This window comes from Kryptolebias marmoratus, linkage group LG13, assembly GCF_001649575.2.
Source record: "Kryptolebias marmoratus isolate JLee-2015 linkage group LG13, ASM164957v2, whole genome shotgun sequence".
Taxonomy (NCBI): domain Eukaryota; kingdom Metazoa; phylum Chordata; class Actinopteri; order Cyprinodontiformes; family Rivulidae; genus Kryptolebias; species Kryptolebias marmoratus.
In genome coordinates this window covers 20,889,509-20,907,619 of record NC_051442.1, presented here as the reverse complement: position 1 = coordinate 20,907,619, position 18,111 = coordinate 20,889,509, and the positions used below count along the sequence as shown (strand labels likewise).

The 18,111-nt window shown below is 36.1% G+C and overlaps 1 protein-coding gene across 1 annotated transcript; it reads left to right on the top strand.

The window, feature by feature from the left end:
* The first annotated feature begins 3,342 nt into the window (after positions 1–3,342).
* pdzd3b (PDZ domain containing 3b) lies at positions 3,343–14,390 on the top strand. Its single transcript, XM_017440659.3, has 11 exons — positions 3,343–3,415; positions 5,627–5,642; positions 6,272–6,336; positions 6,429–6,640; positions 6,714–6,918; positions 7,021–7,157; positions 7,847–8,051; positions 8,134–8,330; positions 10,865–11,074; positions 11,170–11,385; positions 11,735–14,390. The coding sequence occupies exons 1-11, from the start codon at positions 3,400–3,402 to the stop codon at positions 11,765–11,767; spliced, it is 1,512 nt and encodes a 503-aa protein (XP_017296148.1). The 5' UTR covers positions 3,343–3,399; the 3' UTR covers positions 11,768–14,390.
* Positions 14,391–18,111: the final 3,721 nt, after the last annotated feature.

Below are 18,111 nucleotides of genomic sequence, written 5' to 3'. Positions count from 1 at the left end.
AAATGTAGATAATAACAGAGTTGTTTTGGAACAGGCTGACTTTGTTTTGAGTCTGCCTTGAAGTCTTTGCTGGTACATTCTCGAATCCAATAAGCTGAATTTCAGGTCCAGGTCCAAACTGTTGTTCCGAAACGAGCAGCTTCTCCAAGATTTTAACCTTTTCCATATTCTGAGTCCATAAATTGCATTTAGTCCAGAGGCCATTGTCTTTGATGATGGGATATCAGCCAGTTCGGAGTAGTTTGCAATTTCGTTCCTGTTTACAGTCTGAGTGCTGGTCGATCCGTGAACCCATCAACGAATTTGACTTTATGAAAACTCCTCCAAACTGCATTAACTTTTAAAAATAAGACCAGCTTTTTGTTGTTGTTGAACATACAGGTCTAAAGCTTAGTTATATTTTGAATTGTCTGACAGTGCTGTGCTTCTTTACCAATAAACCTAACCCTTTAAAGCACTGGATCTCAAATTGGGGCACATTTACTTGGTGGCATTCTATGGGATACTTGAAACTTTTTCAGTTTATTGAATGGACAAATAGCATCCATGCAAAAATACTCTAAAAAAGTTACTTATGAAATCTTTCAATAATATAAGACCATCCATCCATCCTTATCCCTGGTGGGGTCACAGGGGCAACAGGTCCAGGAGAGAAATCCAGACCTCCCTCTCCCCAGCGACACTCTCCAGCTCCTCCTGGGGGATCTCAAGGTGTTCCCTGGCCAGAGAGGACACATAATCCCTCCAGGTCTACCTTGAGGTCTCCTCGCAGTGGGACATTCCCTAAAAACCTCCAAAGGGGACAAGGAGGCATCCTAATCAGATGACGGAACCACCTCAGCTGACTACTTTCGATGCGAAGGAGCAGAGGCTCTACTTCGAGCTCCTCCTGGATAATGGAGCTCTTCGCCTTATCTCTAAGGCTGAGCCTGGCCACCCTACGAAGGAAGCTCATTTCATTTCAGCTTGTATATAAGACCATAAATGTAAATTTAAAATAAATAGTTTCATTATGCTAAATTCAAAATCTGATTGACCCCCATATGAAGAGGGTTTGACCCAGCCTGCCTCCTGTCAGTCACTCACTCCCACCTTGGAAACACAAGCAATGGAAGCATGGTTGAAGCTCATCAGCAATGCTGCTGAAAACACTGAAGGATAAGAGCAAAAGAAATATATATTTAAATATAAAAATGTAACTTAGCCATTTTAAAAAAAAATATTGGATTTCTTTTTTGTAAAGAAATGTTTATTTATAAACAATTTCATGGTTTCCATTTGAAAACAATGTTTTTTTTTTAATTTCCCCCCAAATGGGCAATTGAAGTTGATGATTATTTATTAGTTGAAAACTAAGAAATCAGTCACTAAAGGCACAGGTCTGTGTTTTACAAAACGTTTTCCAAACTAAACACTTTGTGCTGCTGAAAAGATTTTCATGGGGTGTACCATCACTGAAAAAAGGTTGAGAATCACTGTGCTAAAGAACAGTTTGTGCTGTTTGATAGTCAATGTAGCCATGCATAACCTCCCTGTGCCAGTTGTATCTCTTTTACGAAGAAAATGTGTCACCAATACCATACTGTAACTTCCTAATGTTTCAGTTAAAGTGACAAGTGTCTGTGCAGTGTTTCATTCAAAATAAGCTGTTACTTTGTTAATATATTGGATTGTCTTCCGGTGTGAAAAATTGGTGAAGAAAATCTGGTGAGATGACAAAAAATGCACATTTTAATATTATGTTTTTGTACACCCATGGGTAAAATTTAAACACTGACCATCAGTCTCATCTATATTTGGAGAAAATTAATAATTATCCTACTTTGAAAAAAAACCCATATACTTGCATCTTAATAAATTATTAGAGTGAACTTGCTTGTTAGATATTTATTTGTGATTTAATGTTTTCTCCTAATTTCTGCCCTTTTTCCCATTCAGCAAAACATGTTTGTTTTTCTGAAGAGAAGGATTACACTATGGTTGGAAGTTAAATCAATGAACTGGCTAACAGGTTAGCAAACCTTTAGCATAAACAGATTGATTTGTTTTGCTTCTTGCAGTAGTATCACTCTGTCAGAAATCTGTTTTCCATATCTGCATAAAACTGAACAAGAAAACTGCTAAAATTAAAGGCCTAGCATTCTATGTCACTTACTGCCTTTCATGACAGAGTTTTACACTCAGATCATCTTAATTTCAGACATGACAAAATTTTAGTTGTTTTGTTCAAACTTTGAAAAAAAAAACAGTTTACATGATCTGATGCAATACTGTGAGATGTTGCAAGATAAGTTAGAGCTCAGAGTGTGAGTTGACTCAGCTTCTACAACATCACATTTTACCTAAATATCTGAAAATCAGACTAATTTTGTGCAATATGTTTGTGCTCAAAGTACAAGTTAGGGATGCTTCTCAAAAAAAAAACACCAAATTTTGTCTCAACATCTTAAAAAAAAAAAAAAAATACAAGGTCAGCCATTTTAGGGTTTTTTAAAACTGCTTAGCTGTGGCAGCCATCTTGAATTGCATTAACACAAAAGTTAATCAGTTCTTGATGTACATCCAGTGATTAATATAATGTTCATCAAAACTTATCCAGTGGTTCACTAGATATTTTGTTAACATAATGGACAAACAAACACACACACGCAAAGATGTACAAGAACATCATCACCTTTTTACTTTCAGTGGCAGGTGGTGCCTTATCTATTGTGGTTAAAAGTAAAAATATAAATTTCAATGGTATTTTTGGCCAAAGCTTCAAAGACTCCTGGCATCTGTGCCCCAACAATGAAGCCTCTTTCAAGACCAGTTAGATCATTTCCTCTGAACAGACTGACCCAAAACTGAACTCAGTGTGACCTGTTCAGCATTGTTGTGCATAAATCAATGATATCACGACTAAACAGTTCACTGACATACATTTGTTCTATTCACCACTCGTATTTTTGTTAGTTTAGTTTTTTGTCTTTAAAGTATTGCATTACGTTTTCACTCCATGGTATTTTTATTAGAGTGGTTTGTTTGTGTAACTTGTCAAACTCTGGCCCTGACCCTCTTGATTGGTTTAGGTTGTAATTCTGATAGCAACAAAAAAGTTGCTCAGTAACACACACACACACACATACACGTGCACATTCACCCACGCACACACACACACACACAGAATGTGGATTGTAACTTTCTTGCCATTTGTACTGAAAAAGCAAACAGTTGGGAACTTTTTCTCTCAGAGTTCTGTACTTTCTGTCTGCAGAACAGTGCAACATCATGCAAAAATGTGTTCACTCAACACATCCCACACTGATTAAAGATTAACTTTTAAGAGGAGGAGTCACCACACTCCCAAAGTCCCATCCCTCTGTGTGCTTTGATGGCTTGAGGTGGAAGAAACACAACATGACATCAGGTAGAGGTAAGACACATTTTTGTGTTATTTTACACATGTTGTTAGCTACCTCGTACTATCAGACTGGTCAGTATATTTTCACTGCGTATAATTCCTCCAATTGGATAATAAGCTTATATGGTCTTGACTTCCTGTATTTGTTTTTCTTATTTTTTGATTGAAAAAAAAAGCTGAAAAGCAACTTAGTGGTGGCAATGTCTGAACACTGAATGAAACAAACAAAAAAATAGTTGCATTTCACTTGATTGTATCAAAATAGGTTCAAAATTTGAAAAATGCTAAATATATCAATTATACAGATTAGAAACCTTATCAATCATATGTTTATTCAAAAAGTTATTAATATTGTTGCACAGAATCAAACAATGTGTTGCAGTTTGCCTTTGCTCGAACCTGCCAAGAGGACTACAAAGAAAGTTTATGGGGGGAAAAGCAAACAGTGACCCATTAGCTGGCCAGAGGTGCCTGTTGAGAGCCACACGCAGCTGGATTTCCACTGACAGCGTGTATTTGAAATGTGGCACTGAGCTCTCAGTAATTTATTGTTCTTTTATTGCTCTGCGTCAGAGAAACAGACTTGGAAACCTGCGAAGATAAAACTGTGACACAGATTAGAGAACAGTGACAGCTCAGTGTGACAGCAGCTAGAGAGTTTTCATATGTAGTGGCAGCTAAGCAGACAGGGATGAATGTTTAATGTGGTAAAAGCTGGTAGTGTAGCACATTACTTTATTTTCCATGTCTGACTAAAACGACTACGACTTTGTCATATTTTAATAATAAGATGATCTTAATCTGAAACTCTGACATAAAATGCGGCCGACCACAAGCATTCTGTCAAAGAATCCAAGGCCTTTAATTAGATATGTTTTAACTTTTGGTGGAAAAGAGAGGCACGTTCTTGTTATTTCGCAACAACAATAAAGTCACAAACAGTTCACAGTAACTGTCTGTTTCCGTGCAAGGTTATAGCTGAGTAATTTCAGTTTTTCACACAGAATCTCAGCCAAGTCTTGGTCACTACTAGTCATTTCCGGAGATCTGTTATAAATATCCAGTTATATCCAGTGTTATCTTCTCTTTATTTTACCACAAGACAAATAACACACAAAAAAACAAAAAACAAAAGGAGAGAGCCTTGCTGCATAAATGATGGCTATAATTTAGATATAGTGCAAATAAGCAAAGTTTTAAATGACCAAATCACTCTAATCCTAAGAGCTAACATATGTAAACTTAAAGGAGGCTTTATTTTTTAAAGTTCTGTCATATAAAGAGCCCTTGCCTAATAAACCTGTGTGTCACAGTGCAAAACACCCCATGCATTATTCTCACAAAGTATGAGTCAGTGTCCACATGCAATAATCTGACTGCGTAATGATTGTTAAGTCTGGTTTCTGTTAAATTTATCATGGCTTATTTTCATATTTCTGTGTTTATTTTGGTTGTGTTTCATTATTTTCAGTATTTCTCAATTTGAAAGTATTTGTCCCTGAATGCTGGAGCTTGTCTTACCTTTCCTGTTGCCTCATTTATTATCTCACTTGTTTTCACTTGTGACTCGTCCACCCCAGTGTGATGGTCTTTGATTTTTAATTATCTGGACTCCCACGTTATCTTGCCATTTTCTTGTTCTTCTCTTCTATTTTATGATAAATATTGATTTTTTTTGCCTCCTGTGGGCTTGCATTTGGGTCCTTGTTCAACCACATTTCATAACCAATTTCTTAATAATCCTTAATTTTGTTTGACTTAAACTGTATAAAAACGTTATCAGGCGTTTTATTGATGTCCTAATGAAACTTTAATGGATATTATGTTTTGTAGTTTCTTGTTTAAAGGGGGCAAAGATTACAGATGATGAAATAAAGTCAAGCCCTGTTTTATGACACCTCAGTTGATAATTAGTCAGTAGAAATGCCCTCTGAGGCTCAGACACAACTCTTGCTGATTAGACAAGACTCACGGTTCAATAGACTGAAGGACAGCCATAAGTTTCAGTCACTATATTATGACTAAAATGTAATGATCATGTGTATTTGGTGTTGCTAGTTGTATAATTTTACAAATGTAGATTAAAATTTAAGTGGGAACTGTTCTATGTGATTTCTTATCTAAGCATCTGGAGAAGTATAGATAAAGATTTTTATGTGATGTTTATGTGCTGCCAAAGTTATTCACCTCATGTGTTGTCTGTTTTTCATGATGTGATGGAAGGAGTCAAGTTGACAGAGTAAGTTAAATATTTGTTGTTTTTTTGCATAAATTCTGATCTGAAGTACCTTTATTGCTCAATTGTTACTTCAAACAAAGCTTGAACTAGGTTATAATCACATTAAAATTAAGTTGGACTTGAATTAAACTGATCTTTAATATTTTCATTAACTTAATGGAATCAAGTGAATAAATAATGACAAGCATTAAACAGAGTGGGACTTTTGATCTTTAGCATATTAAAAAAAACATTTGTATCTCAACAGCTGAGTGTTATATTAATCAACAGAATGTAAAAAGGATGTATGTTTCCCAACTTAGCATGTATACTCTAATAATGTAGTAACATTTGGGTCAGAGAGAAGTCCTACTGTCCAGATAAATACTGTCATTACAGTTAAGGCTGTGCCATTAATAAGCATGACAAACTGAAGTACAATAACCAATAACTACAGTTACTGTGTAATTTCAAAATACATTATTTAAAATTTGAGTAATAGCAGTATTGCAAGATTTAGGGTTGACATTTTGTATATAAAGGACAAAGGAAAAACAAGCATTTTATTTTCAAATAAATTTTGATTTTGTCTCTGTTTTAACCAAATCAATTGTTTTGTGACTGAAGATATCTTTACTCTTTCCATCAAGGAAATTTACATTTAATCCAAAAGAAGGAATAGATAACCCAGCGATGGTCTTCACAGACTGCACAGGTATCTTGCGTGCTTTCATTTGACCTCTGTAGAAAAGAGCGTAAGGAAAGTCTGCTCTATGTGACAGCGCTTTTCTGCCTCATCCCATCTAGATTCTCTGTCAACACTCAGGCCCCGCCTGTGTGTTCTGAAACGAGAAGACGGGGAGGCCTACGGCTTCAACCTGCGGGTGGAGAGGGGTTGCCATGGACACGTGATCAGAAATGTGGTGTCTGGGGGGATAGCAGAGCGCAATGGCCTTCAGGATGGAGACAGACTTCTGGAAGTCAATAACTGCTACATCGATGATGTTCCTCACCCTGAGGTAAGCTGAGCCTTCTCCAGAGGTCACTCCTGGATACTCTTCTAACAATTCCCTTTTTTTCTTTTTGATTCAGGTTGCTAGAAAGATAAAGCTTAGTGGCCACCAGTTGTGCTTGTTAGTGCTGGATGGGGAGGAGTATGAACAGGCTGTGTCTCAAGGTCAGGACTTCCAAACTCTGGTCAGAGCTCACAAGGAAGAAGGTTGCAAACCACCCAGGCTCTGCCACATCACCAAGGATTCTGCATCAGGTCTGGGTATCAGCTTTACACCCCTGGAAGGTAACTCATCTGCCAATTGCTGCAGGTCCAATGTTCAAGATTAGATACAGTATCTGTCATGTTAACATGAGCTCAGCTGCTCCTCCTCTGTCTGGTCCATAGGAGAGAAAGGTCGCTTCTCTGTGAGCCTGGTAAAAGGAGGCGCAGCTGAAAAGGCAGGAGTGTGTAAGGGAGATCGCTTGATTTGGATGAATGGAGCAATGGTGTCCCATCTCACACACTCTGCACTCTCCCGAATGGTTTGTATAATTACAGCAAAATGGTGTGTTAACTGTATACCAAATAAGAAAAGCAGTAATCAAATGTAAATGAAATTATTAAGGGTCTCATGGCAAAAGGACTAAGGCACCCTTATTACTATTTAGCTGTTATCCTTTTGTTTCAGTCACAATTTTGATGAGCTACTCTTCGCACAGCTTTAGAAAAACCCATACATAAAATATAAACCCACATAATATACAGCTCAATTGGGAATACTGTGCTATGACTTTTGACAGCAGTATATCATATTGCATAGATAAAATTCATTAAAAAATGTGAAATATTTCCACACACATAATGGGGTTTTGGTGAAACAAATAGGAAACTCAAGCTCGCTTTGGAGCTGAATAGCTCAGACATACTTAACAGTACAAACCTCATTCAAAGTTTAAACAGGTCACCAAAAGTTTGACTTTATGTGACTCAACGGCCATTTTGACATGTGAGTATTTTGTAAGTTTGTATTATTACAAACGGAAGTTCTAAATTATAAGTGAACTTTATCAAAGAAAATTGATGCATGTTAGAATTTTGGGAAGTAGCTGTACACTTCAATATTCCGCCAGAAACGTTCCAGTTACAGAATGAAATCCAAAAAAAAGCACAGAAATTAACTTATGTTATGTGCCCTGTTTGTCTCACAATAACATTAAATGTTTTCTTGTAGATGAAAAAATGTGGCAATGCTATCACCATCCTAGTGATAGACAGTGAGAGTGAGAAGATCTACATGCAAAAGACAATGCCCATCCTGCCTGCCATGGCTGTCCCTCACAAGCTGCCCTTTAAAGCCAGAAAGCTCCACCTGATCTCTGGACCTGCGGGTTATGGTTTCCTCCTTCGGCTGGAAAAAACACCATCAGGAAACACACGTGAGAAGAAAGAAAATAGCACAATCTCAGATTTAAACAATCCTGCTTTTAATCTTTGACTTTGATTTGTTTAAAACAACAGACCATGTTCTGCGTAAGGTGGACAGAGGTAGTCCTGCAGAGAGGGCAGGAATGAAAGATGGAGAGATCCTGCTGGAGGTCAATGAAGAGTCAGTGGAGTCGCTGCAGCATGATAAAATTGTAGACAAAGTGAGACTGAGTGGAAATCAAGTGTCCCTCACCACAATCACTCCTTCAGGGCTGGAATTTTACACCAAGGTGGGCAACACTTACTGACACGTTTCTCTTGATTACATAGTGCCTTTCCTGAAACACTTTTTTTCTGCAAAATATTTAATTTATAGTTTGCTTCTCCTGGACCTAAGTAAAAAAATCATATGACTTTCAGAAGTCTATCAATTGTTTTGTTTGTTGTTTTGCTTTGGGGTCTTTTTTGAACACTGGCTATTTTTAAAACAATGGTCTATCTTTTTGAATAAAAAATATAAAGAAATGAGGAGTAGCTCATACTCATCCAAGGTTGATTATGCAGTCTTAAATGGATAGGCCAGTAAACTTTGAAGTGATATTCTGTCTAATAGCTATCAAGAGTTAGTATCTTATCTGCTGGGACCTCAGTAATAGGGCACAGAGTATGGAGAAAAGAGACAAGTGTTCATCCAGGCCAGGCTAAGGGCTAACCAAACAAGTGTCAGTGTTTTATTGTTATTCATTGTTTTTTGTGTGTGTGCTTAGAATCGACATTTTTTTAATTAAGAAAACAGTGACAAACTAAACAAACGGTGTCATGATTAATGGAGAGGTTTAATATTCTGCAGTGTAGCATTCTTTCACATCGGTATATTGGTTTATAAACATGAAAAAGCAATTTAAAAAAACTGGTAGTCATTTGGTTAGCTATTAGCATAGCCTAAAAGAAGACTTTTGTCTCTTTCTCCACAGTCCATGCTCTATGACAAATGTCACAGCTAATAATGTACTAACTATTAATAGGTATTAGACAGAACATCACTTCAAAGTTGACTGGACAATCCTTTTAACCCTCCTGTACCCTTCAGGTCAAATTGACCCGAAGTTACAAGGGCTTCTATACCTCTCTTTATCTCTCTCTACTTTTAGGGGTTCTGGGGGGTTAAAAAAACTGGAGTTGTTTTTGAAAGGGCAGCAATACACAATCCCTTTAAGACATAATTTTATGAACCTTCACACTGCCATCATTTTCACATTACCTAGTTATCCAACAGAAATATTATGATATTTGTGATGTCAGGCTGCACCAGAGTTGCAACAGCTATCTGCTCCTGATATTTGTGCTTGCAAAGCAGCCATAAAATTATTTTGTAATTGAATGTCGAATGTGAATTAACATTCCACATCTGACCTCTAACAGTGCTAAAAAGATGTGAAAATAGTTTTTGCATGAACCATTATGACATTTTTAAGATTGAAGTTTTAAGACACCAGCTATTTATTTTGGCATTGGCCCTGCTTGGACTAACTGCTAGCTAGTTAAACTGGTTATAAATGCAGAAGTTTTGTCAGTTTGCTGCTCTGGAGCATACAGGTGTGTGTTAACACAACACCAAGGTGGAAAGACACCAGTAATGACCTTAGAAAAGCAACTGGGACACGTTAAAGGTCATTTAAAAACTATTTGGAGTTCCTCATTCTACAGAGAGAAAGATTATTCACAAGTGGAAAACATTTCAGACAGCTGCCAGTCTTCCCAGGAGTAGATGTCCAAGCAAAATCACCCCAAGGTCAGACAGTGCAATAATCAGAGAAATTGATAAAAAACAAACAAACAAACAAAAAAAGAAGAGCTCAATTTCAGACTCCACAGGCCTCAGTTAGCAGGTTAAACACAAGACCATTAGAAATTGACAAAACAACTATCACTTGCCTGGAAGGGTTGCAGGAAAAATCCTCTTTGCTCCAAAGAGAACATGGCAGCACAACTTAAACTTACGTTTCTGAAATAATACAAAGTAATACCAAGTAAAGATGTTTACTCATAAAACGCATGACTATGTTGGGAAAAAACCAAACACAGCATATCAGCACAAACAATATATACCAACTGTCAAGCACGGTGGTGGTGGTGATTTTGGTCCTTGAAGATATTGAGTTGAGCATGAACTCCTCTGTAGACTAAAGGATTCTAGGGTCAAATATGAAGCCATCTTTTTGGTTTGGGCCAAACTGAGTCAATAGGACAAAGATCCCAAACACAGCAGCTAATCAACAAAAGAAAAATAAAATAAAAGAATCAACATAGTTTAGTGATCCAGTCAAAGTTTAGACTTTAACTTGATTAAAATGCTGTGGTTGGACCTTAAGAGAGATGTGCAGAAAAAACTGTCTGTAACCCACTATGAAATAAAGCAATGCTGCAAAGAGGAGTGGGCCTAAATGCCTCCACAATTATGAAGAGACTAATATAATCATACAAAACCTGACTACATTAAGTTACTGATGCTAAAGGAGATTCTACAAGCTTCTGGATCATGGAGTGGACTTAGAATTTCACAAAGCTTTTCCATTTTATCTTTAATTTTGTTTCATAAAGAAGGACATGATGGAATCTGTTGTGTGCTTTTGTACAATTAAGGTTATATTTAAATAGCTTTTTTAAATAACTTCTGTGTCTCATGATTTCTCTACAACACTTGAGATAAAAATTGTTCATAACCTCTTCACAGAACAGCACTTCAAAAGATCTAATCTATTTTTTAAAGAATTATGCTTCTGGTGTAAACATAGCTTTAGTTTTCTTTGTTCTCCTCCTGCAGTTGGGTCTTTCTCCTCTTCTCTTTTGTGAGGATGATGCAGCTGAGAAAGAAAAGGATGACAATGTACCAGTGTCTGCTGAAGTTCAGTCAACGTCAAAGAAAGACAAAGACTCATGCAGTCCAAGACTTTGTACTGTCCAAAAAGGTCCCCTGGGTTTTGGCTTTAACCTGGACTATGTCCCACAGAGACCTGGCATTTTCATAAGTCAGGTGGAGTAAAAAAATAGTTTTACACTCTTCCACCGAAATACACTCAATTGCATACAAACATTATTGACGTGTTTTGTTGTCTCTCTTCCCTACAGGTGGCTTCTGGTGGTTCTGCACAAAATGCTGGACTTGCTGTGGGTAATGTAGTTTTGGAAGTCAATGGACAAAACGTGGAGGAGAAACACCTGGAAGATGTGATTAAGCTTGTGGAAAGAGAGAAAGGTTATCTTTCATTATTGGTCAAGGATGAGACAAGCTATGACAAAATGAAAAAGGCTGATACATCAACCTCCGATGTCACCAACAGAGAGGTAGAAACATACAGTATGTCATACATAAATATGATACAGTGGCTTCAGAAAGTATTCAGAACTTCCTTACTTTTTGCAATTTTGTCTTACTGCAGTATGGTGCGACAATTGTTTTTTTTTTTTTCTTTTTTCCCTGTATTATTCTACAGTTAGTTCCCATAATGACAAAGAAAACTCTGTGTTCACTTTGTCCTTATGAGAAACTGAATGTACATTAATGAGGGAAAAAAAAACCTAAATGGTTTCACCATCGGGCTGCAACGCAGTAAAAATGCAAAAAGTGAAGGGGATCTGACAAATGTTATACATAAATATTATTAACCAGATGTTCTTGTTTATATCTCAACAGGAAGAAGATGATTACGAGATTTCAGTTTTGTAAGAAGAAACAAAACTGAACCCTAAAGACATTTTCCAGCCCTAAATGCCTTATGAGGAGACTTCAGAGATGAAGAAATACATTTTTAAGTTACCTCAATTAAATATCTGGGTTTCAAAAGGAATCCTAGTAAAATGGTTAAAATAAGCTAAAATGAATTTAATTTTTAGAAGTTTAACAACATAACGACATTGGTAGTGGCATGATGGTGCCACAACATTCAGTATTACAGACTAAGATGACTATTAATGTGATGTAATATTTTACATCTATGGAATAAAATACAAGGGATTTTCGGTAACTATCATAAGAGATGGATGCTCCACAGCTTAAATTACACTCATCTCTAAAAGCTGTTGAGTTGTAAGAAGCTAATAACTGCAAGGGAAAAACCCATTCAGAACTGCCATCTTTCAAATAATCAGCAATAATGTTAAGTGTAGTTGTTGAACATAATGATGAGCACTATTTAAGGCTGGTTTGAATGAAAACTATATTGTGTTGTTTCTGATATAAGTTGTGTTGATATGATGTATAAAGTTTTCAGTGATTCGGAATTATGTTGGCCGACAGGTGCAAGCATGCAGCAAACTGCTAAACATGCTACAAACACAAGAATGATGCATGCTCCAAAACACACAAACACAAAAAATCATGTAACAGAAAAATGCTGCAATCATAGTAAATAGACAGAAGAAAAAACATACAAAAAACAAAACAAATCAAAGGAAAAGTGCTGCAAGTATTAAAAACACTAACACCCCCAAAACAACTGCAAGTAAGAAACGCTGCAAACTCACTTCACAAATCAGAAATGTACCAGACCATTATGGGGACTCGACCACAGAGTCATATGGACCGCAGTGAAGTTAGCTTTAGATTGGATATCCGTGCTCCGTGTATTCAGCAGTGTTTTCCTGCTGTTCAATAAGATGTCGGTCAGCTTACCTCCGTGTGCTTCCTCCTCCTAAACACAGTGGTTCACTTAGGGACCATCAACAAACTACTGAACTAATGACCCTTGAAAAACAAAAATTAAATAGCTTTCATGTCATGTGAACTTCTGACCAAGAGTTAATGTTGAATTGTTTCACTAGACTGGACAAATAAGACACACCTAATTTGATCTGATTTAAAAGCTTTTTATATTTTTATTAATATTTTTATGAAAAATTAATGTTTTTTGTTCTCTATAGCTTCCATGTCTTGAGACCAGGTGATAAAAAATTAATGTTGAACTCTTTTACTTGACTGGATTAATAAGACACACCCACCTAATAAACAGCTTTTGGTAGTGGTGTGGGTAATAAATGTTAGGGTAAGCAATACATGTTTAACTGCAATGAATTATAGGTTTTGGTAATGAACTGAGCATAAAAGGGATGATTTCATATAAACCACTTCAACAGTTGCAAATGTCATGGTTTGAGTCTGAGATTCCTGAGCTGCAGTGAAGGTACTGCTTCCTGCAGTCTCCAATTACTCTGATTGTTTGCACTTGTCTCACTCTGCATATACACTTCCCCTGTTGTCCATGCTCTCTGCCAGATCATCTGCAGTCACCAGTTGTCTCAGTATAGCAGATGCTGGATCACAGATTGATTGATTGGATTTCAACCTCTTGTATCTGCTTCTCCTCAAGCTCATTGACTTTACCCAGTGTTCTCTTCCAAGCTTTGCATCAATTTCAGTTTATCTGCAATAACTTCTCTGGAATGCCTGGCTCCTCACTGCCACACCCACTCCTTGGAATTAAGACTCACCTGTCACCACAGTTTCCTGCTCCTCCTGTCTATGTAAAATTAAACCTGGGGAGAACAAAAACCAGTGCAAATAACAATCAGACTAATTTTATCTATCTCCTAGAGTTCTGTTAGAGTTGCCAGATGAAGATGTGTCCCATTCGCTTGGACTTTGGAAAAATCTTGTAATAAACTCTTCAAAACATTTCTTTCTATCAGATGTGCTGCAAATCCAAAATCAGTTTGTGCTTTTACAGCCAGTAGTTCCTCTGCCTCTCTGAAAGCCCTTGGTTAAAAACTGTAATAAACATCTGGGGTAAACACTAAGCAATTTGAGTTCAATATTTTATTACTTTGATTCATCCACAAAAGACCCCAGTCTCTCTGTTTTTAGAACCACGTCACAGGTTGTGGTTTTGGATTTCTTGCCATCTGTGACAACAAGGTTTTCTCTTAAATATTACCTTAAATTTCCTTTAAGATGGTACAATTTCTTTAATTCAAACATTTATGCTTTACTGTGAATAAAATGGTTTGAGATTTGCAAATTTTTGCAGTCTGTGCAAAATGTAGACAATGTCACAATATTTTCAGAATTGGGGTTGTACTCAAAATGATTCTTTACCATCAGGTACTGATCCTGGCAATGGGTTTGTAGATTTGAAGCTACCTAAATTATGAGCAAATTAAATATAATTGTATTTAATGGCATAAATGATTATACAAATGTGAAATGTCTATTGTATATTTTCCTATTATTATTGGGGTGTTTGGTGTAATGATTCAGAACAGACTCAGGTTTCACTGTTTCTACCAGTGGTGGGCCGTCAGGATCAGCAAGGCCTTCTCTGCTGGCCTAACATAACCAAGAATCATGATCATAATTATGATAAAGGTTAATTTATTTTTAATTTACTTTACCCAGATATCTAAAAGTATTCATATTCTCTTCATGTCATATTATGCTCCTTCCAGTGCTGTTGTTTTTAGGTTAGAGTTTTTATCCAATCAGAATTCAGCTATTTTATGTTGCCAGGCTGTATGAAATCTTCAGAACCGTCAGTGCTGGCGTCTGTGCGCTGTAAGTGAATGGGCAAATACAGTTGATAGATAGTTGCAATAGCCAATCAGATCACGAGTTGTGTCAGTAAGGCCCTCTAGCTGGCCTCACGTTGAACGTGACATTTACGCGTCCTGTGATTGGATATGGATACTTAGTAGTTTGAGCCCCGGCAATGCTAAGCAGATCAACAGAGTCACAGTTAAAAACTTTTTAACCCACAATGGCCAAAGAAGAGCAACATGTTGACTAAACATAAAGGCAATTAAATAACAAAATAAAAGAAACAATAAACCTAAACGAAAACTCAAAGAACAACCCAAACAAAACCTAAATCCTGACATTATGCCGTTACTGCATGTCTGCTTTTCTGCACTGCACTAATATAAAGTATTGTAGTATTTTGTCTTTTTAATGTTCAGTACACATGCACATTATGCACATTAAAAGAAGAATTTCTGCACACTTCCATTGGATCAGAATATGCTATTTATATTTCTGATAACTACACATTATTTTTAGTTTATGATCTTGTACTGTATATTATTATTATTATTATTATTGTTGGTGTTATTCTTGTTTTTTATATATTTGTAACACTTTTTGATATCTTGTGTGAACCTATATACCTTGATAATGCTGTTATCGGCCACTGTCCTCTTTGTCCCACTCACCGAATTAACAATGATAACAACGTGCTGCTGCTGCTCACAACGCTTCCTTTTATTTGTAACGCCACGACTGCGGCTCCCAAAACTTATATTTTTTTCTGTTCTCCACCTCATTGACCAGCATATCAAGTTCTGCTACGGTGAAATTTATCTTCTTCTATCTTTTCTCTGTGGTTGCCTTGGTAACCATGAAATAACATTTCACGCCATACAGCTGATCAGTGTTATTTCATGGTTACCAAGGCAACCATGGAGAAAAGAGCGAAGAAGCTAAATCTCCAAAAAGGTGTTTCTTTGACTGTACATGCTAACAGAAATGTCTATGATTCATATGAAAAACAAAAGTTAATATCACACGTCGCTAAACCTGTTTTTAGTTCTTTCTGTATGTTTAGGAATTAGTAATGTGTTGTGTGTTACAATAAAACTGTGGGGTACAAACACCTTTTCAAGTTGTTTTTAAGTATTATGTCTCTTATATTTCAGCCTGTAGCAACAAGGAACACAAAAACCTGAAGGAAAGCTGCAGAGAGCTTTCCAGTGGACCTTCCTCAACATCTCCCTGAAAGTGAACCTCAGGTCGCCCATTACAAGCAGCAACTGAAAAACAGAAAAACAAACAAACAAAAAAAATGCATTCAATTTGTACTCCTGACCTGTATGGCGTTATTTTTGTGCCACCAAGTTGAGTGGGCGCAGTGAGCCAGTTGAGTGCACAGTGGTCTTCTAACACACGCTCAACTCTGACAAACTGCTCGCGGTCGGTTCTATGTCTGTATGTTGTATGTAAAGGAACCACACCACCAGCCAGTCACAGACAGGTCTTTTTCATCCAATCAAAGCATGCAGGAAATGGCTAAAGGCCGATTCCACAAAATGTTTCACTACCTTGAGCGTCTTTTATATGTTCTAGTTTAAAAACTAAAATACTTATACACTTCAAACCTGGACTAGATTATTCAAAACTAATAGCAGAATATATACATCAAAGTTTGTGATTTGTGAAACCTTTATCTGATTTGTGAAACTTCATGAAACTTGCTTAGTACTTTTTATGCATCTCGACTACATTATAAATGCTCCAGTTCCAAAACTACAATATCTACTCTTCAAACCTGAACTTACATTATTCTGCAGTAGTAGAATATTTAAATCATAGTGTGTGATTTGTAAAACCTTTCTTTGATTTGTGAAATTTCAAGAAAGGTTGGTTTCAGCACTTTTCAGCACTCATTTGAGTAGAAGTACAGAAGTAAAGAAGGTACAGCTGATAATATCAAGACTTTAATTCCTGTGTACAGCTTTACAAAAGGTAAGTCTCTTCTAAATTCTTTTACAAAAAGGTTTTTTTGTTTTTTTTTGCAATTACTCTTGGAAACTCTTGGATTAGCTCGAGAAATATTGAGAGACGTGAATGACTGGAGGCTGAGATGGAAAAATGTTCCTTGAAATTCTTGCTGTAATATCTGTTTTTACACTGTTGCACTCAAAAACACTTTATCATATGTAGTTTTTTAGTTAAGTCTAGACAAGAGCCTAGGTACTGTAGAGCCTGAACACACAGACAGCATAATTCAGCACAAATGACAGTTGCAGCCTGAAAATTCACAAAAAAGATGAGTAAAAATCTTAGTATCATAAGATAAGACAGAAGGTAGTAAGTTCCATATAAGTTAATCCAAAATCTAACATTCATAATTGTGGCTAATTTTAAATTGGGATCCTGTATGGTAAACAAAAAAGGGGGTGGAGCCAACAAATCTGAAAAAAAATAGATGCCTATGATGTCATGAAATGACATCAGAAATAGAAGCACAAAAAATCTAAAAAGCTTTGATGTCTTTGTGATGTCATCGATGACATCATGCAATGTTACCACAACAGCTTTCTCTTGAGACACAAGTTCACAAATGAGGAGCTGTCTGCAACATTGACATGTCAGGTAAGTAAACTTTATCCTTTAAGAACTTCTGCCTCTCTATTAAATACTGGGTTATTTTTAAATATCATGTAATTACACTTTATACTTTAGAACAACCTGATTGTTTATCACTAGATTGCTTTTAACAATGAGATGAGCATACTTTAGGGCAGAAAATATTCTGATTTCATTAGATGAACTAGATTAATTTCAACCATGAGAAAAAATATACTTTTCTTGTAAGTATTCTGACTTCATGTTAAACACGGGAATTATTTTAAACCGTGAGATAAGTATACTATATGCTTATAAAAAACTCAAATTGTATTTTGACATATGTGAAACTTTGAACAGTGTTTTTTTTTGTGTCTCCGAACCTTATTCTGTTCTTCCTTTATAAGGTATATTGAACATTACTTGTAAGTTATAAAAACTTTAGGATTTTTTTTGTCTCTTTTTACTTTCTTAAAGGTAAAATGGAGGTAGGTTTAGACACAAACTAAAGTGTTTAAACATCTAAGTTTCCTTTCAGTTTTACCTTGTGTTTTAATTTGCTTTAGAATTGTATGTACACACTGTATCTTGTGTAAGTTTTTATTTACTTTTTCTTTATATAGTTATAAATTCATCAGTAGTACCATCTGTAATCTGAACAAGTTTTGTTTTGTGTGTCTCCAAGCCTTCCTCTGATCTTCTGGTTTTTTTTTAATTACTTGTAAATTTATTTTATTTTGCCAAATTTCTTTTTTTTTCAAAGTATTAATGAATTTAGGTTCAGACACAAGATAAATTGGTTAAATTGCTAAGTTTCCTTTCAGTTTTACCTTGAGTTTTNTTTTGTTTTTGCATTTTATGTAAACACTTTATCTTGTGTCAGTTTTTGTTTACTTTGTATGCAATTAATACTACATTTGTCAGTAGTACCATGTGTATACTGAACACATATTTTGTTT